At 39.7% G+C, this 24,880-nt stretch overlaps 1 protein-coding gene across 3 annotated transcripts in view; it reads right to left on the bottom strand.

The window, feature by feature from the left end:
- CTNND2 (catenin delta 2) overlaps positions 1 to 24,880 on the bottom strand; it is an 830,908-nt gene that overhangs the window by 380,047 nt on the left and 425,981 nt on the right. For all 3 annotated transcript variants that reach the window (XM_045848256.1, XM_045848255.1, XM_045848257.1), the window contains one exon: positions 10,803 to 10,975. In XM_045848256.1, the coding sequence (XP_045704212.1) occupies positions 10,803 to 10,975 (173 nt within the window). The remainder of the gene's footprint in view (positions 1 to 10,802; positions 10,976 to 24,880) is intronic.

Here is a 24,880-nt window from a genome sequence, read left to right on the forward strand (position 1 = left end):
AGCTCACCAGGTGATTCCAATGTGCAAATGAATGTGAGAACAAGTTATCCCTAGAGTAGTGGTTTTCCAAAGATGGTCGGTTGTTCCAGCGGGTAGCATTTAGACCAGCACCAGCATCACCCCACCTTTACTGAGTCAGAAACCCTGAGGCAGGGGCCCAGGGGTTTTAACGAGTTCTCAGGAGTTTATGGTGCTCCCTAAAGTCTGCAAGCCACTGACCTAGAAGAGATTGAGACTCAGGGGCCTGGGGTGGGCCCGAGCATCTGCATTTCTAACCATCTCTGGGGGAGGCAGATGCTGCTGGTGTGAGAACCACTTGCTCAGGTGCAACGGTCACCTCCTTCCTTCACTTTTCCTCTGCGGCTCCCCTGGGACCTGAGCAACATTAACCAGTGCAGAACCCAGCTGACATGAGACAGAAAAGCCCCAGATGGGAATTTCTGTAAAGTCTTCTCACAGGAGCACAAGGAGAAAGAGTCCCAGAGGGTACAAGGAGAGCCCCCTGCTTACAGGAGAACAAACACTCTTTCTTATGGTTTGCACATGTGATATTAATAATAACCCTGGAAGACATTAATGATGCTATTACTAAGTAGTGCAATGTCTAGTAAAATAATGCTAAAGTATTTAAAATATGTACTAAAGTATACCAATATTATATAATACTTTAATATTTAAATTTAAATGTTAGAATGACATGGATCCTAGGGAAACCTTGAATAAATTTTGCAAATGCTTTTCTTTTAATTTGTTGGAACTTCAAGTCTCAGGAATGCTAACTCTGCAGAATTCTACTGTCTAATAAGGTTTGTTAAATGGCCCCGAATCTGCCGAGGTTTTGAGAACTGCCACACTAGCTCCAGATATTTTGACAGGCAACAGCAACCAATCAAATATATTTCTAAATATTGTAATATCTTGGTGAAATTTGACCAGTAATGTTTTCCATGAAAAAAGAAACACATAACCAATGAAATTTTATATAGTCTTTCAGAATGATTGTCCACGGGGAAGCATTTAAGATCTTCACTAACAAAGTAGCCTGCAGACACAATGGCCTGTTGGGCACTTGAAATGGGCACTGGGCTTTAACACGCCCAGTTTGATCTCACCCAATTTGAATGAAGTTGAATTTGAATAGGCAAACGTGGCTAGTGGCCATCCGACTGGACAGAATAGTCATATAAGGCCTTCTGCAATTTACAATAAATAATCCAGGGGAATCATATTCCATCTGATGTCTTTTCAGGCAATAAGTGTCTAAAAATGGTTTTTGGGCTAAACTGAGAAATATGTTTTTAGCATCAATTAGACAAAACCAGTAGTCTTTGGGAGATTGATTCTATTCTTGTGTTTATGTTTTTTTTCCACTGTGTAATTTCATGTAATGATCCTCTGCCATTTAGGACATGAGAGGCTGTACCTTAAGCCCCCTGCACACTTCATAGGATGGCTTCTTACTGCCTCGGCCAGTGGACTAAAAACAATGTAAACTCACTTCAACACACAAGAATCTTATCCACTTTACTGTCATGGAAGCTCAATTCTACCTTCAGAGTGGGTTAATACTATACAACTGTAAATCCAATTTTAAAGTTAGAGTTGCAAAACTTCACTTAAAAAAACAGGCGACTACACCTGTCTCCCCTAAGTGGATTTGGAAATGTGTGTGTACAAACAATGACAATTGAAATAATATTTTCATTGATGATGACACCTTTAAAAGAAAAATAATAACATGAAAAATTTTTAATCTGTTTGGTGAAGATTGGGCCCCGATACCGTCCTGGCTCTCAGGATGGGCTGTTGACAGGAACTGCTCTGTCAATGTTTTTATTTTCAGCCCTTTGAAGGGCTGCTGTGTTGGTCAGGCCCGCCTCTCCTGAGTGGGGCGTCCGTCTGTGGAAAACTGACAAGCAGAACGCTGTCAGGTGGATGCTCTGGCTGAAGAGCCCCTGACAGGCAGTTTTGTGCACATTAAATGTCATTCCTTTCTTGCTCCCCATTATGGGAAATTCATCAAGACAAAAATGAAAAATGTTACCTCCAATTTCTGTGGATGCCTTATGTAGATTATACCTCAAATTAAAAAAAAAGTAGGAATTGTGTTTTAATGAGACATGAGCAATATACATAACTCCATAAAACACTGATAAATTAAATATTTCATCTGTATTGTAGTTTACATGTAAGTTTCAGATAGATCAGATTTAGGATATACTACAGTTGTGATTTTTATATTGTATGTTCCCATGTACATACTAGGTACCCTGACTCTTCCTGTGTAACCGTGGATTGCATTTATACCTATTTTATCAAAGTGTTTAAGGGCAGGTGTATTTTCAAAGTGTAGTGGAAAAAAACACTGAAATGGAACTTCAGGCCATATTTACGTTATTCCTACTAACTAACAGATCTCAACTTCCATGCATTAATTCACTCATCAAGTCAATAAACCGTTAATAAGAGCCTGCTATATTCCATGTACAAATAAGGAGATGTCTGTGAAGGTCTCCCTGCAATCCTCTTACATGGACTGTTTCACCTTGACATTACTTTGGAGATCTGTCAATGTTGTATTTTTGTTTGTACAGAAAACTATCTGGCTCACACTTATGACATTGTTTTTTCCTGAGAGTTTGGGTCCCTGAAACGTTGGCACTCTCGGACCAGAATGTGGCATCAGCTTCCATAGAAAGCTGAGCTGTTTCCAGATCCCTTTGTGTTGTATCTTCTCTAAAGGGGATAGGTATGGTGTGGGGTGATGGAAGATATTCTCTGACCTTGAAATCTTATGTAATCCTCATTCTTTGGGGATTTAGCAGTGCAGAACACAAACAAACAAACAACCCTACTGTTTGCAGCCAGTTAACCAGAGCCTTAACAGGCTGGACTCTGAGGAACTTTGACTTCCAACCATGTGTACACTGTGTCACTGGGCAGAACTGCGTTTTAGAAAGCAGGCCCATGATTTACCATCAACCTTTGTGAAGATGCATTTAGACCTGCCAACGTTCCTGGAATTGAAGGATGTTTGCCCAGAGTGCTAGGCAGCCAGGCCCACGGTGTCAGGAATGGGGACCTGGAGTCCCTGTGGCTTCCCTAGGGGAGCTTCATGACTTGGGGTAAGTAGTTTGTTCCCCATCAGCCATATTCATCACTTGTCATTTTTTGGAATTACTATGAGATCGGCCAATCCAGTAATTCCCAGTGTCTTCCCTTTGTAGACGGTTCTGGTTGTGGTGACTGAAGTCGTTGCTGGGACAGTGGTTCTGGGAAAATAGCATCCTAAGAGGCAAAGCTGGTGAGCATGTTTCAGAGACAGGCGGAACCACAGGATCAGGGCCACAGAACAGCCACGACAGGCCAACAAGGCATTGGATTTGGTGAGGAAGGAAAGGGGCTGGATACTTTAGGGAATGCAAAGGCAGAGAGGGGAAGTGCTGATGAGGCAGTGGGAAAATCAAAACAAGGACTGAAGGCTATTCTTTCCATGAGTTAAAAGGCCTGAGTACCTTTTACATACTAAAAATTAGCGCATGGCTTTAAGATACCATCTTTGAAGAAATCCACTTCTAAACCAGAACAAACTGGTAACATGACTTAGTAGTATTACCTACACGTGCTGATTAAAATATCTGAGATTTTGTTGAGCTTTCTCAGGCTAAGATGCATAGGATTAGGTTTGCCCATGAATATGGACAAAGACATTCACGCTCACAACCTGGAAATGAGAAATCACCAACTCTACAATGCTGACCATCTCACTTCGGCATTACATGAAATGTCCTCTTAATATAGTACAATTAAAAAGTGAGTCTACATCCCCACGTAAGTTTTGTGCCCTTGAACTTACCCCCTGGGATGAAATAAATGTGCTTGAACACTACTGTCATTGTTCCCCAAATTTTACTTCTTTTTTGAAATTGCCTTGAGAAGGAATGCCGCTCTTTAAAATAACTCCTGGTACTGTGAGAAATGTTTGATTTTGGAAATAGCCAAGGAAAGTCATCAAGGGCCTTGTCTAGCAATGCCCTTGAGGAGTGCTAGCTTTGGTAAAAACTAATATGAAACAAAGCAAAAAGGCAGCTTCTGTGCACAGTTCACACACTGTCCCTGGAGTCATTGCTGCTGGGGTGAGGAAAGAATGCCTGGGCTTATCTGGTAGTGACATTGTACTGACATTGAAAGTGCCCAGAGCGATGTAAACTTAAGTGACTAAAAAACCAAGGCATCTGGAAGGAATGATGAGAACATCTAAATTCAAAAGACCATGAGAGCTACAATCTTAGAGGTGGTATTGGAGACCAGCCTCAATGCTTTCTCTTCATGTGATGGTCCCAACATCCTGAAACAGTGGGGGAGCGTGTGTGACAGAGACCTTGCAGACTGTACTGTCCCTGTCACTGCACTAAATGAAGGGAGTAGCAGATCCATTTTCCCAGGGCCAGTAAGTCATCCTGGGTACTGGCTTTTCCTTCCCTCTGACCTTCCTTTAATAAAAGTATAATTAGGATCCTTATAAATCAATATTCTGAAAAGCATTATGTATGGCCATTAATAGGGTCTTCCAGTGGAAAGAAGAATTAGAAGAAAAAATAAAATGATGCCATAAGTGTCTTAATAAAGTGTCAATAAATTGATCTCTAAGAATATATGAGGAGGGATTTCTTGATGGCAACGCTTTTAAAAAACACGAGCTTTGGCAAAACCATATTACATAAAACTTTTATTTCAGCAAGATGATCATTTAGTATGACTTCAGTAACTCAAATATTTGCTCAGAACAGGACATGTTATAGTAAAATGTACACACAACCCTCCCTGCCATGAGAAAGGTTTCAATTATTAAAGCCAGATTAAATATGCTTATGCTAGAAAGAGAAAAATGGACAGAGAAGAGTTTAAAGCAGAACAATAAAGAAGGATTTCCAATAGGTAGTCATCTGAACACTGTTAAAAAAATAAACTACTGATTTCCCATAAATATGCCAAGGAAAGTATATAAAGTGACATGATTTCTCCTGTAAATGCTGTGGAAGGTACACATTGTACAGGAAACATATCTTTTTAGTTTTGTGTTTTCCAAGTTCATTAGCCACTTTTCTCTTTACAAGTCAATAACTTCTGTCATAATTAAGCAAACTGGAGAGATGTCACACTGGCTGTCTGTATAACCCCTATCATTCCACGATCAGTAAGTCGTTGTTTACTGGGGACTTGCTCCTTTTTTGCACTGCATGGTCTGTGTCTCTCCACTCACAGAGTTCTTCATTCCCTTGACCTTCACATGTGCCTGATGTGAGAGTGCACAAATCAGCAATATTCCAGACTCAACGAACACATCAGCCTCTGGCAGAAGTGGGCAGATAGCATGTATATATATATATATATATAAAATATATATAAATATATAAAATTATGCTTTAGCATAAATGAGAACTTCTAAGACATAGAAGTCAGCACAACTTTAAATATTTAGACAGGCTGGATCAAAAAGAAATGACAATTTTGCTCCTTGAAAAGCTTATTGCTTTTCTAGAGGCTCCACTCTGGTTCAGTTTTATTTTACAGAACTATCACACAATTCTTAATTTCCTGCAGCACGCAGCCATTTCCCTAGGATTATGAATGCGCACATGCTGAGGTTCTGCTGGAGAACATAAAAGTCATTTTAAAATCTTTAGGTTTCTGTACTGCTTTCTTATACCTTTCATATTTTGTTGCTTTAAAGGACAAAATGTTTGGTGAGACACTTCATGTTTGGACGTGGGGAGAAACTGGCATTTTTAGAGGGGTTCCTCTGTGCCAGAAGCTTTGCATTCCGCATTCCATATAATCCTTAGGAAATTGCATGTGAGTGGAAGCAAACCAGACAGAGCCTGGAGGACAGCCAACTCCTTTAACGTCTCACCACCCACAGACTTTGGCAGTGTGATTATAAAGAATAAAACTGGGGTTGGAGGAACCTGATGAACATTTGGTGAACCCTGGACTAGTTACTTGGGGAGTGGAGATTAATTTTGTAGGTTTCTACTCTTGCAGCTAGGCAATCTGATGGGAAGAAACAGACTTACATGCAACTCACTGTAGGGTATTATTATATGTGATGTGACAGAACAATGGATATGTCAACATATAAATCAGGCCATGTTGTACATCTGCTTAATATTCTCTACTGGCTCCTCCTTTCAAGTTGAGTGAAAGACAAGACCCATACAATGAATGACTGGGTCTCTCATCTGCTTGTGATTCCTGTACCCCATTCTAACAACCTTGATCTCCTTGCTGTTCCATCAATACTCCAGGCCACCTCATCAGGAGCCATGCACTTGCTGTCCTGCAGCAGCTGCACAGCTGCCTTCTTCTTCTCATTCCTGTCTTTGCCCAGATGTCACCTTCTCCACAGACCTCATATGCCACACCCCACGCTGCACTTTGAATCCCACTTAGCCCTATTCTGCATTCATTTCCTCCTAGAAATCATCACCTTCTAACAAACGATGGAATGGACTCACCATGTTGGTTTCCTAAGTCCCTATCACTGATTCTAGAATAGTTCTTCCGGGACAGGCAGCTATTTTCTGTGCTATTCAATCCCAAGCAGATACATCAGCTCATGGCACACAGCAGGCACGCAATAAACATCCTGAATGCTTTAAAGAATAACCCAGAGATACACAAATATAAATGAAAGAATAGCTCGATTTTGATTGGGGCACCTCAAAATAGCCACACAAAGGCTAAGGGTGGCTTGGAGGAGGAAGGGGAAGATGGAGGGGTAACCTCCAGAGTGTTAGAGACTGGGGCAGAGAGCCTGCAGGGTAGAGCAGAGTGCTGTGGGCAGAAAAAGGAGTAACGAAACACGGACTCAGGTTGCTTCCCAGAATGGCCTTGGGGTCTTTGGGAAGAACCTTATACTCTCTCACCTCCAGTCCAGCCCCACAAACTCATCTTAGGGTCTCAGGAGAATGACTTGCAAGGGTTTTAGTAAGGGAAATGCAAAACAACTAGTATTTTATGACAATTTTTATTCAGACTGGTACAATGGGCAATGCTGGCTATGTACGTATCACCAGAGCTTTGGCGTAGAGCTGGGTGTTGATCACTCAAACATTGGTTATGGTAAATAAGCTAGACTTTCAAAAATTGAAATTAGACAATTTGAACATTTGTGATATTGCTTTGAAATTGCACTCCAAAGTGATTTATGAAGGAGATAGAAAATCACTGAGATAGAAAATCACTTGCTTTGTTTTACAATTACACATTCTCTTTAAGACCAAAAAATGAACTATTTTTCTGTTGATTGTTGACCTTGTTAACTTGGTCTGGCCTCTACAGCCATAATTTGAATGTTAGCAGCCCTTTTTGGAACTCTTTTGACTATAGGATATTCTAAATATTAACCTAGCCTCAAAGGAATGGGTTTTAACACCTGTCGGAAACCACTAGAATAGAGGGATTCCCAAGAAAACCTGATGGAGTTGCTTGGAGAATGGGAATGGGTGTCCCTATATTTGAGGTAAAATGCTAAGTGCCGAGTGAAAATACTGGTTTACTTGTCCAGCATTTCTCGGACAATTTTGAAGTCCCAGGTCCTATGGGGTGCTCAATAAAACATGTGTTTCATACTGCAGTGCGCTACAGCTGAAAGTAAGTCATGGGACCAATATCCACCGCTAAGCTAAAATAAACAGGACTCAGAGTCACCATCAGCCTTACTCCTATTAATTCAGTGAACCAGAACAACCCCCTGGTGTGAGGATTCAGATTTTATCCTGCCCGTCCACTAGGTAAGTGAGCACTGCCAAGAGCCTTTGTCTCCGACTTATCACCTCGAACACGCGCATTTATCGATGCTTTCAAACTAGAACCCTGATGATTTCAAATACAGTGTTCTGATGTGTTCACAACTTAGGTACACTTCCTGATTAAACTTTAAAGCAGACTTTTAATGCGAGGCCTGATTGTGTCATTTTAAAGCTTCTGCTGTTTTACTCCCCTGGCATTCAGTGGATGACCGGATTGACTCTGACAAGGGAAACGCTCGAGACATGGAGGCAGATGCATCACCGCATTGCTCGTCCACATTTATATACCTCTGGAGAGGTTCAAACCATAGATTTATTTAACAGAATTAGAAATATATAAAATAAACCTATGAAACACTCTCTTCTAGAAGGACCAGATTTCAATTCAGTCAAGATTCTGTTCCCATTCTTACTGATGATGCCGGAAGATGGTGCGGGACATCTCTAAATGCAGTGACCTTGAGTCTCCAGGCCTTAAAAATGTAGGTAGTAATATATCCTTTTGGGGGGACTAGATAAGAAGATATGTGTAAAACATATTGTTTCTAGGTGCTCAATGAGTGGTATGTATTAATTTTATAAGAAAGCTTTGATTGAACAGCTAGTTATTGCATGGCTCTGTGTAAATGGGATTACAATACGTTCACAGTAAATTGATGAGTTGACTGACCTTTCATTTTATATTGATGTTTCCCTTTTCCATGATGTTCAACTACATGGAAATACTGATTTTTGTTAGTTGACTCAATGTTTTCAACTTAAATTATAGGGGTTTTTGATATTTAAGAGAAAAGGCCCAGCATAGGTAGTAAATGAGCTCAAGATAAATATAAAATAAGGTAGAACTTTATTGACTTGCTAGTTACATGTCTTAGAAAGGGAAGTTCATAGCTTTCAGAGGTTAATTAAATTATAAAAATGTGCCACATTTCTGAATGCGGCCTCTTAGACCTGGAAGTATGGCTGGGTACAAGGGTCAAAAGAGGACTGTAACCCGCTTGTTTGCCTGCAAAGAATTAAAATATATACATAAAATCTGTACCTAGAAAAAGAAATCATATGGTTCCCACTGCATTTTTGAATAAAACAAAATTATATTTCAAAAATTCTAATAATATTTTCTATATAACATCATCTGACATTTTAATGTTATACAAAGTTCATATGTAACAAAATAGTGACTATTTTTATATATGATATACATAAGTGTATGTTTGCAAATACGAAATAACTTTTTCTAATAATTTAAAACCCATTGTAGACATTCCTTCATTTCACATTTCTGCGAGGGAGGCGTAACTAACCAGCGCTGTAAAGGGCAGAGAGCCGCTGGCGTGTCCAAGATGTGTCTGCGAGGGCCCCTGCGACCCTCCCAGAAAGCCTGGCCCCGGAGGCGCTGCCCTTCTGGAGCACTGCGCACCTCCCTTTCTCCATCCAAACGGAGGAAACCCCTGAACTGTGGTCACACACTGAGCCCCAACAAGGGACAGGCCTTTTTTCTCAGTGAGTCCTTTATTTCCCAGTCCATTTTATCCACAGATCCTACAGCTCAGCCTCACAAGGTAAAAGTCACAAAGCCGATGATGAACATAGGTGCTGCTGAAAGAACACAACCATATCTTTAGTATGTTACTGGGCAATAACTTAGTAACGGGAGTGAACTGAAACTTCTCAGCTCTTGCTTCATTTATGTCCATGTCACCTCCAATGGGCATCTCGTAGGGACTATGCTATGCCATTCTAACTCACCTTGCCTCCTGCAGACATCTGTCTATAGACATTTCTTGGGGGTCATGTGGATGGCGAGGAGCTTCTGATTAAGATGAAAATGAACCTGCCCTCAAGTAGCTTTCAGTTTAGTTGGAAAGACTCACAGATGGACGATGACAATAAACTGGTGAAAAGGTGGGTTTGGTTGTTACAGGAGCCAGTGGTAGGTAACACAGCAGATGTACTGCCCAATAAATGCACAAAGGGTGAAATTAATCTCATCAGCTAAAGAGGTTGCTTTTGGAGCTGCAGGTTCTTCATTCCAGGAGCAAGAAATTAAAACAGCCTATGCCACCAAAAATAAGTTTAGAATAGCTCAAGACAAGATTGACCTCCAATATATTAATTCTGCTAAGTTGATCAAATATAGCTTAACCTCTAAAGCTATCGAAACAAAAAATTGTCTGTCCATCCATCCATCCACCCACCTGTCAATCTATCATAACACATCTTCTGTGAAATAAAAATACAGATTAGTAGCCACTTCCAGCGGCTACTAAAAGTCACAAAGCTGATGATGGACAAAGGTGTTGCTGAAAGAACACAACCATATCTTTAATATGTTACTGGGCAATAATTTAGTAACAGAAGTTACTAGTAGCCACTTCCAGCGGCTACTAATTTGCAGCTGGTTTCAATGGCAGCTAATACATCTGGGCAGTGAAACTATAAGAACAAGTAAACAAACACCTTCAAGAAACAACTAAGGGCACATTTCAAAATCAAACTTGACAAAGTATAACCATTCCTGAACTAACCACAATTAGTTCTACATACTGTATTATGCATTTATATTATGTTGCTTTATATGAATAACCCCATAAAATAATAACTTCATGCTTTTTTTTAGGAGAAAAGAACCACAGTTCCAGGTGCATGCACAAATCAGAATGTATGCCCTATTTATATCTCACATAGACACAGAAATAGTGAAGACACACATTCACATATTCTCACAGGTAAACATATGCAGTATAAACACAGCACGAGCAACTCCCAGATATTCCAAAACAAAACACGTTTACAATTCAGTGTTGCTCTACAATGGTATTTCGTTACTTACTTTTTTCACTCCCAGCACCAAAGGCATCTTTAGTGAGTTGTGGGACAGGCCACAGACAGGCAGGAGGGACCACGGTGGCCTGACACAGCCCTGCTCCCGGCCCGTCTCCCGGGAGCCCCCAACCAACACAGCAGAGGGCCCGTTCCCACACATACCTGGCTGAAGCTCTGGCCTGCGCCTCGGGCTTGGGTGCTGCGGGCAGGGAGCTGTGATGGGGCTGTCTCACCCAGGGCCAGGGTCTGGTTGCTATGGTAGCTGGCTGGATACTGGAAGGACCCTTCAGGTTTGGAATTGAGCTGAAGTGCACTCTGGGAGAGCAGGCTGGGCCCTGCGTTGAAAGTCATTTAGAGCAGTAAGTGACAGCCTCAGTGAAGCAGAAATGACATGTATTATTTATTGAGAGTAGCCTAGAATTATCACACGCGCATGATTCCAGCCATCTAGGCTTTGAATTCTGAAAACTAAAATGACCATATAATTTGACTCCGGCTCTTAAATGAGATTTTTTTTTTTGGAGGTTTAGAAGTTCTCAAAAGAGTAGATTTTTTTTTTCAAATGATCTCATCCTGACCTACATAGAGATACTTCTTCTGAGACATATTAGTTAATCAAGTAGTTATTTTTGGATCAGACAATATCAGAAACATTTAAAAGTCCACCTTTTAGTACATGTTAATTGCATTAATATAATTATATCTCCTACTTAATTATCAGGCTGCTGAAACCCTTGAAACCTTCCAATCAGTAACAAATTCTTTTGTATAAATAGTGATGTAATACCTCAGCCCCTGAAGGGTTGACAGTGTTTAAAATATTAATAGCTCTTCCTACAATGTGAAATTCACCCCGATCTCACAGGATCTCTGACGGCTCGTAATCTTTGCCATCACAGCTGTGCCCAGCAGGAGAACAAAGACAGGACACAGTGTTACAATTGGCGGTGTTAACGTGGCTGACAGTGCAAGTGATGGAGAAGTGGGAATAAGCGCCTGGCTTTATCGTGTAATTATACTTTGCAAAAGAAACGGTGCTTTATTTTCCTGCATTTTATATAAACGGGATTCTTGCGGGAGTTTGCTTATTTCCTGTTTAAGAAAAATTTCTTCAGTCACATTTCATATTCGCTTTGGGAATTAAAAGAAGTAGAGAGGAGTGGAAGTGTACTTGCCATTTTCTACTGTGTATGTTTGAGAGAGGATGAGAGCAAGCAGGGTGAGCTGGGGGGAGGAGGACTGGGCGACACGAGTTTTCCCATGTTATCTTACCCACTGAACAGAGTCACTTCTTTTGGGATGGAAGGCAATAATATCCACATAGACTATGGCACAATCACTACCCCGCCCTCTGTTCCTTTGTCTTTCTCTTTGGTTGTTTTAGATAATGGTATCATTTCCATGAAATGTGAGCAAATTTCAAGTTCCTTATTTCTTTTCAAGAATAGAACATGGCTTTATATTTCAATTGAGACTAAAGATCTGAGGTGACATAAAACTTATTTTGTGTAAAATAATGTGTATGCCCTTTAAACATATTGGCTAATGTAATTTTTGCCATCTAAGACCTTCCCTTTCCCTCTGATACCCCGATGGAAGTTCTAAACAATGCAAAAAATACTTTTTCATCATTAGATATTGAATAATTAGCCAATTAACGGACATGGGTAAAGGCTTGGTATTTTGGAATCTCTACAGTTTCTGGAAAAATGTCAAGCAAGAAAATAAAAACCTTTCTATCCAGGCCCAGTTTCATCATGAAGGGCATAACAGAAGTACAATTGTAATCTTTTTTCTTTTAATTTAGAAAATAGAGTCCCAAGAAAACACTATATACCAGATGGTGAAGTTTGCAATAGCCTGCAAAAAGTCATTTAATCCATTCTGATAGTATTAGAGGTCTCATCACCAGCTACGGGATGCCTCTGTGGGGAGTGCGCATTCTGAGAGCTTCATTCTGGATGCCAGGAACACACTGTCCCCACTGCTGCAGTGGAAGCTTCAGGCGGGCACACAGAGCCAGCAGGTGGTCTCTGAGGCTGGGGGATGGGCAGGCCACGATATGGCAGAGCCTCTGGGAGGGAAGGGGGCACCACTGATGGGGGCAGAGGTGGATGGGGACTAAGTACAAGGAGGAGGAGGGAGGGGTAGGTACTGGGAGGACAGTGACAAATTGTGGCCAAGGGGGTTCTCCTTGGTCCCTAACCTCCCAAAGGTCAACTCAGTGGGAGAGAGTGAGCTATGGTGGCAGAGCTAAGGCCCTTAAGGCTAGCAGTCACCATTCCTCCTGACAATGGTGGGGGGAGCTTCCCACTGAGATTTTCTTTGGCTGTTTCTCTCAGGGCACTCTGCCCAGCCCTGCCACCCCCCCCCCCCCATGGTAAAGCACCTCCAGGACAAGCAAAGTTAAAATAGATACAACGTGCACAGACCTTTGGAATTAAATAACATCTTTAATCTCATGTATAGATTTAACATGATTTATGAAGCAAAAGAGTTGCATTCCTGGTTATTTGCCTTTTAAAAAGGACAAATACCTCCTTTGTGACTTTGTGAGTGTGACTTTACTCTGACGAACTTTATTATAGATATAGTTAGCAAGTTAAACAACTTTATAAATTCTGAATAGATTCATAAAATTAGCTCCAGAAACCTACAAATGCTTTCCATGTAGGATCTGAAGGTGACAATTGAAACTCTTTTCTAAGAGGGATTTCAATTAAAAATATGATTTATGTGCTCTTAAAATATACATCTGAGATCATCAGAGGTGCTCATCTTTTACAATCACTCGTATATTTGATCAATACTCAATAAAAACCCCAAATTCTCCATCTCATTACTTTGTTCACACATCTCAAGCATAAAACCTAGATGTCCTCTGACAAAGGTAATTGCAACAATGAGCAATACATCATAATATTACAGCAATGGCGTGTCACCTGGCAGGCGCGAAGCAGTCAGGACAATAGACGAAACACTGCATGCATTTTAGAATGATTTTCTAATCACTCACTAGCTTTTAAATCAAGAGCACTCTATTCATTCCAATTTTGGAAAGCAGAGATTTATGAGAATATAGGAAAAGTTAATATTATAGAACAATTACTAATTACTTTATAATAGGAGTAAAATTCACATTAACTAACACTTGATTAGCTTTACCAACATTACTGTGCATTGAGGTAGAAAATACCAATTTTCCAGAGATTTTAAAAGCATTTATTGTTTTGGGCTTTAACTTATGATTTTTTTTTCCTCCAAAAACTCAGGACTTTCCATCAAGCCTCCCTTGGGCTTAGTGGTGAATTAGGCTTCAGTCCTGAGGACACAACACACACCCACTGGGCAGTGCAGGCGGTGAGGGGGACAGATGAGACCAAGAGGTAACATTCCAGCTGGGAAAACAGAATCTCGCCTTCAACTTGGTTAACTGCTCCAGAAGAAACTTCAACTGTGAGGAACAGTGGATCATAATGTCTTCCGACATCACAAAAAGCAGAAGTCACACTCTGATATGCATGCCTGCAGGACACTGAAGGGTCACAGCAAATTCTTTGACCTTCCTGAACCTTCCCCATCGTGAGACAAGGTATCTACTCACAGTGACTCAGGCCTGCAGGCCGGGAGAGGAAGTGAAACGATTTCCTGATAAATTGATAAAACTCCAGGGAGTGTGTGTGTCCTTGTTCTGATCAAGACACAGTAGCCCCTACTGGACAGAGCAGGGACGTCCTGAGGGAACTGCAGAGCTGAGGGACATGGAGTCTGCCACTGATCCTAGAAAGTCACCTGGAGCAAAGCATCTTGAATGTAGCACCAGCACCTCATTATGTATTCAAATACATGAACTGTCCGCAGGCCGCATAGCGACCTGTGAGGAAATTGTCCTTGTATCTTTTTCCTTACTCTCAGAAGGGTAATTTGAGGCGCGGCAGACTTCAGAGGTCAGCCCGTGTCCCACACTTGGGAAAACAAAGAGGAGAATTGGGTCCCTGTCTCCTGTCTCCAAGTCCAGGATTTGTTATCTTTTAACGTCGAAGGTCCCATGCACATATCAACATTTTAAGGTTGAAAAATTCATCCCTACGTAGAAGTCAGTTTGTTTGCAGGGGAAATCTTCACACCTCAGGTTGTGAGACTTCCCAAGGAACCTCTGCTTAGAGGTTCCAGGTGGTGACTGGGGGGACCTTGCAGTCCCCCACCTGGGGGACAGAGGTTGACCTCAGCACATGGAAAGCTTGCTGAGATAATTTTTCCGTGTAAAAGTTCAGACTCACTTATAGGTTGTATTAACACAAACACCAATGTAGAGGCAGTTTCTTCTTAAATGAGCTAGATATGTAGTGTTTTCACAATCATACGTACTCATTTTGTTTGCACGGTTTTAAAGAGGCTTCATCTGGAATTACCCCTTCTTGCCTCTTAGCTGAACACCAGTCCCAGAATACAAGAAACCTTAACTAAACTACACTCTTTATAACAGTACAGAAAAGGCCAGAGGCCTACAATGTGGCATTTCCAAGTCGTTATTCAGGTCACAGTCACGCTGATGGAATTGGTGGGTGTGTGTTGGGAAAAAACCCAGGGCTGGAACTCATCAGTCCTGGGCTCTCGTCCACCTTCGGGTCTGTGAAAGCACAGACGGTGATGACGATGATGATGCCAGTGTTGCCAAATAAGCTTTCCCAAGCACTTCCTGAGTCCCAGGGACTGCCCCGGGCACTTCGCATCTATTCACCCACTGCGAAGCAACAAGACTGCAGTGAGGACGGTACCGGCATTCCCGTTTATGTCGGCAGCCCCGGGGGTGACACTAGCGGAGACCACGGAGTTGGTGGTGGGTCTTGGTGCCAGCAAGGAAGTCTGGCTTGAGTGTCTGCTTGTAACCACACTTCATCATTCTGTCTCTACAAATTTAATTTCTGCAAATTTGAGCACCTAATGAGATAATGGATGTGCAAGTGCTTAAAAAAATATAACCTGCTATACACATGTCAGCTATTAGTATTATTATCTAATTATCTAATTACATAACCACATGGTCTGATAATAATAAATCTCAACTGGAATTTGTTTGTCCTGAAAACTTTATGATAGTACTGTCCCATATATCACTTACTGCTTTCTTTCATCACCCTGTGAGCTTTCATTTTACAAACGAGGCAGTCAAGGGTAGATCATTAAAATGGCCTGCTTGAAAATAAAAGCAAAACCTAACAAAACCTAGTGATAGGAACAAGAGATAATAAGAAAGACCAAATTGTCTCTGTTCTCTCAGCCTGAAAATTCATTCTCTGTCGACCTCAAAACTCATTATTAAAGTGCTATCTAAATGTCACCTCCTCCATGCAGCCTACCCTAATGTCTGATTTCCAAGATCAAAGTTTGATTATATGTAAATGAAATTTTAGGACTCAAAGCAAGTCATCAGTATTGGAAGCTGAAGCCACAGCAATAAAACGAGGTCTCTGAAGAATAGTTATCGATTTAACTCCAAAGGATGGTTTTTATCAATAAAGGAAAAGTGTTATTAATAAGAATGCACTGAAATAAACAGAGAACTAAGCAAGGCCTGGAACCAGTGCTCATGAGTGTTTTGTGAGTCTGTTCAACCAGGACGCTGACAACAGCAGTAAACCCACAAACTGAGACAGACATGTTGACAAGAGGACACCTGACGGTGGCAGCTGCATTTAGATTTATCTTTGTCAGGAAGTTCAGTGACATTCTTTAATTACTCTTGGGTTAAGTTGCTTCTTTCAAAATGATATAAAATCTTTATGTAGTCCTTGAAAAATAATGCCAACAAGATTCACACGTACCGCTAACTGACAGAGAACTTGTGTGCATTTTACTCTCTTGCTGTCCAATTGTTGTGGAAGGTTAAGAATGACTTGGAGGTTGCTACTGTATTTTAAATGAGAGTAAATTGTTAGAATAAGATCAAATAAAGAGAAAGGGGGAGTCTTTTTATAGAAAGTAATAAGTGAGAATAAAGGAAAGGGGAGATGAAAATTACACATATAACACAAAAGAGCTGTATAAATTACAAAATCAATGAGAAAAACTGCCGATTCTTTGTAAGATTATCAAATTGATTTAAATCAAGCTCAAAGTGCTTTAGTCATATCTAACTACAATTTAATTCTATAGAATAAAAATATTGACTTTTGTTTAGATTGTACTACCAACAAGTTGCATTTATACCAGCAGTGTCTTCTTTATGGGTTCTGGGTAAACTTGTCAATTTACAAACTTACTTGGAATAAGAATAGCTAGTGGTCCACAATGAGGTACCGCCTAACACCAGTCAGAATGGCTATCATCAATAAATCAACAAACAATGACTGCTGGTGAGGATGTAAAGAAAAGGGATCCTTTCGCACTGTTGGTGGGAACGCAGACTGGCAGCCACTGTAGAAAGGAGTATGGAGTTTCTTCAAACAATTAAAAACAGAAATGCCTTAGGACCTAGTGATTCCACTTTTGGGAATTTATTTGAAGAAACTTGAAACACTAATTCAAAAGACTATTTAAGCATCCCTATGTTCACTGCAGCATTATATACAATAGCCAAGATTTGCAGCCCAAATGTCCATCAGTAGTTGAGTGGGTGAAACTACTATGGTACACTTACACAAGGGAATACTACTCAGCTGCAAAAAAAGTAGAAAATGTTACCCTTTGCGACAGCATGGATGGACCTGGCAAACATTATGCTAAGCGAAATAATCCCACCATAGAAAGACAAATACGATATGATTTCATTCATATGTTGGAATCTAATGAACAAATTGAGCTAACAAGCAAAATAGACACAGACTCATAGATAGAGAGCAGGATGACAACTATGGAAGGTGGTTAGCAGGTGGAGGGATTGAGTAAAAAATAAAAAGAGCCCTGGCTGGTGTAGCTCAGCAGACTGAGCGTGAGCTGTGAACCAAAGGGTTGCCAGTCCGATTCCCACTCAGGGCTTATGTGTGGGTTGTGGGCCAAGTCCCCAGTGGGGGCCATGTGAGAGGCAACCACACATCAATGCTTCTCTCCCTCTCTTTCTCCCTCCCTTCCCCTCTCTAAAAATAAATGATTAAAATCTTTAAAAAAATTAAAAAAACTCATGGACGTGGACAACAGTGTGGTGATTGTGGGGCTGTGAGGAGGTGACGGTAGAGATGGAAGCAGTTATAAGGGGGATAAATGGTAATGGAAAATACAATAAAAATAAATAAATAAATATATTTTAAAAAAGAATAGCTAGTAGTGATAAACTGATTCTTTTCTTCTAATCTTCATTAGTAACTTGAAAAGCTCATATGCATGAATTTTGCTGAGGAGTTCCCTGAAAATAGCGGTTGAACCATCTACCATCCCTAAAATTAACTGAAACAGTTTGCTATGCAAGGAAACTCAGTGATGTGGCTGTTCTATGGGCAGGTGTGTTTTTAAACTTCATTTGTAAGTCTATTTCCAGAATATCGATTTCATCTGGTCAGCCACTTTCAATGCATAATGCTTTATGTGAACATTAAAACTGTAATGGTCCCAGGAATACAGAAGTACTCATTTAGTTTTTTAAACTGATTAAGATTCAACCAAAGTTACTGGCTTAATTAGTTTGCTTTTCCAAGTTTGAGTGTATATGGAAAATTGAACTTTGGTAAAGCATTCATACTACGCAATGATTCAGTTCTTTACATCTGTGCACAATGGAAGGATATGAGCAAAAACTAAAATTTAAATGTACAACTTTAATTAAAATGTAAGGCTCAGGAATGCTTTTGTGCATGGGATTTGACATGACATATACAACCATAGAATGGTATATTTTATAGTTCACTCCAATCTCTAAGTATTTCCTTACAAAGGTTTACAATCAGATTATTTACCACTTAAAAAAATAATTGTAGCACAAAGAGAGAAAAAACATTATATACACTTCTTTCTAAATTAATAGTCAAAAGATAATAGGTTTGTATTTCTCATTATCAATAATTGTGGCAAGAAGCCCTGGCTAGCATAGCTCAGTGGATTCAGCACGGGCTGTGAACCAAAGCGTCACAGGTTCGATTCCCAGTTGGGACACATACCTGGGTTGCAGGCCACATCCCCAGTGGGGGTCACATGAGAGGCAACCACACATTGATGTTTCTCTCTCTCTCTTTCTCCCTCCTTTCCCCTCGCTAAAAATAAATAAACAAAACCTTTTAAAAAATGTGGATTAAAAAAATAATTGTGACAAGAAATGAAAATGAACAAAAATAAATTTAGAAACAAGCTAAATTTAAAACCTATATCCTGAAAACATTATAATTGACGTATGGAGTTACACTAGCATAAACAACCAGCTTCTGATCTGCCAGAAACCACAGCCTTTTCCTTTGACACCATCATGGCTTGCTTACGCATCCCACTCAGGTCCCAGATAAAATACTTCTCATGGTGGGGTACTTCCTGCCCCTTTGGCCACTCTCTCAAAACCAGAGAGGCTGTCAAACTTTTCTGGTCTCATAAACTTTCAGACTCTTAAAAATCACTGAGGACCCCAAAGAGCTCATTTCTATGGGTGATATAAGATGCTATTCACTGCATTACAATGGGGAAATATTTAAAACAAAAGGATACATCAGGCCCCTTCCATGAGCCATCACAGCGATGACAATGACGCTATCACCTCCATGGTGCCTTTGGAAAGTCGCATGGAACCTTCACCTTGGAAGACTGTCATTCCCACGCTCACTCTCACTGTGAGGATGAGCATGGGAAAGCAAACAATGCTGTAGGATTCCTGGGAAAACTGGTGCCTATTTGGAGCTCCCAAAAGGGTCTTGGCAGGCCCCCCTGGATTCTCAAGTACACTTAGAGAGGCCCATTCTCCCTCTCACTGGCTTTGCCATCGCTTGTAGCAATTAGCTACCTGAACTCATGAGTACTTAGATTGCTTGATTTCAGACTTTTCTGACTAGAATGGAAATGCCACAATGCAGAGAGACTCTCTATGCTACTGCTAAGAAGTACTTAATACCTATCATTTAAAAAATGAATGGCTACCACACCTACCTGTGCCTGTAATGATATAATAAAACCTGAGTATATGTATTAAGATTTGATTCTATCAGTTGCTGTGGAAGTGACTTATTATTTGATCAGAGGCAGTTCTAATGTTTTGACTTCCAGGGGAATCCCACCCCACATCCCCACACAGTATTACCAGGAGACCTCACCTTCCTCTGTCCCCGGGGAAAAGTCTGCTCACTCTGATGTTCTCGTGAGGGCTTCCAGCCTGTACTTTTTCTCATGCTCCTGCCAGTTCTGATGCTGTCCTCACTTTCACCAGCTTGCACTTGGTTCTCACACTAAAGTTTTGGCCACCCACGGTGCCTTGACAGTTCAAAACCCAATTACATTTTCATTAGAAATTTCCACCAGGCTCTGACCTTGTGCTTGATCCCAGAAGACCCTGATAACTCATGTGAGAGTGATGTTTTTAATGAAAACCGTACATTGCTGTCTCTTGCTTATGGAATAGATAAGAAGCATTTGGTAGTGTATGTCTTTGCTTATCCCTTCAACTCCTAGGTTTGCCTCTGAGTTGGTGGCCTCTTTGCAGAAGGTGTAACATGTTTCTGAAATGTCTGTGTTAGAAGGAATCAAAGAAAAAGAAATTGAGCCTTAGCTAAGAAACAGGTAGTGACAGTATCTGGAAGGAAAGATAATTACAGCTCCCTGGAGGATAGAAGACATGCTGTGTGACACCTGAGCGCTTTTCCTTGACTTTTGCTCACACCTTCCATTTCTGCCACTGAAACGGCCCAGTGGCTCCAGAACACCAAAGGTGGTGACGGAAGTGCATTTGAGCATGTGAGAGAACTTGGTATGTAAAGACGTTTGGATTCACTTGGTAATCTAAAGGTAATATTAGACTTACAACACGAAGTAACATGCTTCTGGAAAGGAGACCAGCTTATTTGTATTTCAAAACTTGAACCAAGAGGCATTTGACAAAGTAACTTTACGGGGACGAACCATCTGGGGATGAACTGAGCTAACTTGAACAAATGGTTCCAGGAAATGACTCAGGGCCTCCGGAGGCCAGGTGGCAGTCCTCAGTCACTGGGGACATAAAGGGAGCAGTAGGGCTTGAATCCAAGTCTTCCGGCTCCAAGGGAAGCGTAGGTTACCTAGTATGCCCACCCCGCAGCTCTCCACCCTGGCAGGTCTAACTAAGGACCTATTTGCCATCATAATAGAAAATCAAACATGTCAGTCCTCTTCCCAGAGTGTAATTTCAAAATTGTGGGTCACACAATTCATATATTTCTAATTTGGTTTGCTTGATTATTTTAAAAACCTTATACTCCTAAACTACTTCTGCATCCTTTAGGTGTAATGCTTCCTTATGAAATTAGTCACTTCACAAGGATGTCTCTCACCTTTACTGTTATTATATAAGAATATACAAAATTATCTTTTAAAGTATTTTAATAACCTGCTTTCTCAACAATTCTCCTATCACACAGAATTAAGTATCACAGTAACTAAATGAAAATGACTGACTGTAAATCAAGAGGATATAATATATTCACCTTTGCCAAACTACACACGATTGTTATATTCGGGTTTCACCTACTCAGAATAGTACCTTATATGATTGATATTGTTGTTTTTTAATATATTCTGATTTGAAAACTCAGAATAACATTCCTTTCTTTGCCATCATATTCAGAATATATTAAATTCCTAAATGTCCTTGCTTCTGAATGCTGGTATTTTCTAGAATATGGGGAAGCTTCAATTTGTCAATATGCTACAGAGAGAAATAATTACTATTTAAAATGTGATATTTAAACAAGCTAGCAATCTCAATAAACATATAAGTCCTTTTCTCCCAAGTTGTCCACTATATTTCTGATTTTGACTGACATAGTTTTGCTAATTTTTGGCTAAGAAATAAATCACCCTTATCTCTGAGTTTACTCCTCTGAGAATGCGTGGATTAAATAGGGTGCTTCATCGACAGCAGTTTGGGTCAAATTGAGTATCAAGTGAGATGCTGATGACCCTAGGTTTCAGTCAGTAACTTTTTTTTTCTCAAGCAAAGCAACAGCAATTCCCCCAGTAACTCTGTGAAACATATTTGCTAGGGAATTGAAATTACACAGCCAGCAGCCATGAGATAGTGTCAGGTGGCAAAGGATGTATAGATGATTTATACACTGCTTAGGATGGTACTTTAACAAAAGTCACATGTTGGAAAATACCGGTAACCGTATGAGTCTATGGTCAGTACAGTAGAGCAGTCATTGCTAGTCTAAGGGTCAAGAAGATAGGTTTACAAAAACCCAAATTGTATTTTAATCAGACCTTGGAAAGTAAAATAACAAAAGCTTCTAAACATGACCAAGTAAGTACTATGTACTTAGGGATTGAGACTGGTTCCTATTTAGAACTTTTTCAGCCTGGTTTTAGGCTGCATTTAGTGTTGTCTCTTTTGAGTTACGACTAAGAGGCTGCTCTCAAGGGCAGCATGCCAGGCCCAATTCCACATTAGCTATTCCATGTCTCTTCTAGCTAATGAATCCATTGATTGAATAATCACAAAATCAAGGGACTCGTGCAGAATCTGATGGGCGTGTAGTAATTAGAAGAAATGTGTCAAAGAGCCACTACATGTGTACGTGTTAAATTTATATATCAAGAATATAAATGTGGTATCCTGCTCTAGTATTTAGTAGAATATTAAGCTGATTATTGTATTTGCTCCCCATATTCATTCTCTGCCCTTTTCCTAGATCATATCATAGGGGTCTCTGGTATTTGTTTTACAATTGTATTTGGCCATTGGGAGGCACAAGGACTTGAGCCTGGGAGGAGAGAGAGGTTTGGATATCTATTCCACAGCAGTCTGGGTCAAACTGTACCTCATGTGAGATGCTAATGACCCTAAGCTTCGGTCAGTCAAGACTCCTTCCACGCATCCTGACTCTGCTGCCCTGGTCCCTGTGCTTTTCCTGCAGGACTAGGGGCGGACAGGGCTCTGTCGCTGCAGTTCCCTGGGGACCTCAGAAGGCATTGTTTGCTCCCCTCAGCTTGTCCACTCCTTTGTAAACAGGACCTGAAGTAAATTCTCTTCAGTTCAGCCCTTTGAAGAGACTCTATTTGCATTTGGAACCCTGATCCAGATACAAACAACTGGGACTTTTATTTTATTAGCAGTAGTTGATTACATTTAATATGGGCATTCATTAGTCCCCCAAGTGTTAGTTACCTGCTTAGTAATTTAAAATTAATTTCCTAAATTTACTCATTCTTCTCAAGCTGACTCTGGAAATGTTAAGAACAAATATTTCTTTGTTTTTTAATTTTTTAAAAAGACTTTATTTCTTTATTTTTAGAGAGGGGGGAAGGGAAGGAGAAAGAGAGAGAAACATCAATGTGTGGTTGCCTCTCATGTGCCCCCTACTGGGGACCTAGCCCACAACCCAGGCATGTGCCCTGACTGGGAATCGAACCAGTGACCCTTTGTTTTGCAGGCCTGCACTCAATCCACTGAGCTATGCCAGCCAGGGCAAGAAGAAATATTTCTTAATAACAATATTTTACTTTTCACTGTGGTTCAGATCCTTTGGCATAAAAATTTTAGGTGACACTTCCATTACTTGTTTTTTTCCTTAATTGTTGTTATTGTTGTTGGTTTTGCTTTTTCTTTCCTATCTTCAAACAAGGAAGCTTAGGCTTATAAAAAGAACAATTAACTAAAATCTTAGGAATCTTCAGACAGACAGATAGTTCAGTTCATGATAACATAACTAATCTTTTTGAAGAAGAAAAATTTCAGCATTTACCAATTTTGATTCAGTAGATCCAAAAGCCTGTTTTTAAATTTTAATATGATTACATTTTTGCTTGTTTTTATTGTTCACTTTTAATTTTACTGGATTATTATTAACAAGTGTGGCTTTCCTACACTTTTCAATTTTTAGGGTTGTCTTTACCATGCAGAAGCAGGTCAATCTTCATATGTATTTCTTGGACATATATAACAAATATATATTACCATTCAACGAATATAAGTTTTAAAATTTATTTAATACATTAGTTTGTAATTATTAATTCCAGATTTCTGTGGCTTTTTCTTCTGCTATTCAGTCTGATTCTGATAAACATGTATTGAAATATTCACAATAGTTTTCATCAATGTTTTTATCATTTTAAGTATTTTTTGACTTAATATTCAGATGCTGTGCTGTTTGGTGCATACATGTTCACTAGATTTTAGTGAGTTTAATTTTTATAAGTTATTTTCATTATGTATTCCTCTTTCATCCTGCTTAGTGCTTCTCCATGAAATTCCACTTCATCTCACATTGTCTTCTCAATCCCACTGTTGTTCAATGTATTTGCTGTTACTAGTGTGTCTATTCCTTTAATCTCAACATTTACTTCATTAATTAGTGTCCCATTAAACATCACATCACTATTTTATCTTTGTTTAGTATAAATATGAATTTTTATTCTTTTCAAAAAAGAATCCATTGTGCTTATATGTTGAACTAGATTGATAAAGTTGATTTATCTCTATTTTAAAATTTGCCTATTTTATTCTTCCTCTTTTTTCCCTAAAATCCCATGTGTTAAAAGTTATCCTGTCTCCTAAACTTATAATCAAATGCTTATTGTCATGTCAAAAAATAAGATATCCAATATCATCTCCCCTCTCAAAACACAGTATTTTATCTCTGCTTTTCTTACTCTCTAATAAAGGGAGGATTGAGTACATACACATGTATATCAGATATAAATTAAATATTGTTCTAAGTACAACCACCCCTACAACAGAAATATATTTATTGACTCAGAGAGAAGAGGCAACAATCCTGCATTTTAACATATAAAATAGAACAAGGGTATTACAAATCACACATCTTCCTTTAGGAGTTTTACTGAGGGGATGCATATAGATTTAAACAAATCTGGATAGTCAGGATGATATTGCTTGAAGAGTAGTGGTATGATAAAGATTATAGAGAAAATGAGCTTATATGTAAATGAAATGATTTCAAGGTCAGTATACCATTTAATTCTTATATCTTCCATTTCTACATCAAGCCTTGATGAGTATTTAAGGAAATTCTATTTTTATAAGTTAAAGAATAAAATACTCCACTGATCTCTAATGTAGAAATTATCAAGATAATGTATGTTTTAATGACTTAATTTTTAACTTTTTATGGGATTTT

This window comes from Phyllostomus hastatus, unplaced genomic scaffold, assembly GCF_019186645.2.
Source record: "Phyllostomus hastatus isolate PE091 unplaced genomic scaffold, TTU_PhHast_1.1 phas_contig_58, whole genome shotgun sequence".
Taxonomy (NCBI): domain Eukaryota; kingdom Metazoa; phylum Chordata; class Mammalia; order Chiroptera; family Phyllostomidae; genus Phyllostomus; species Phyllostomus hastatus.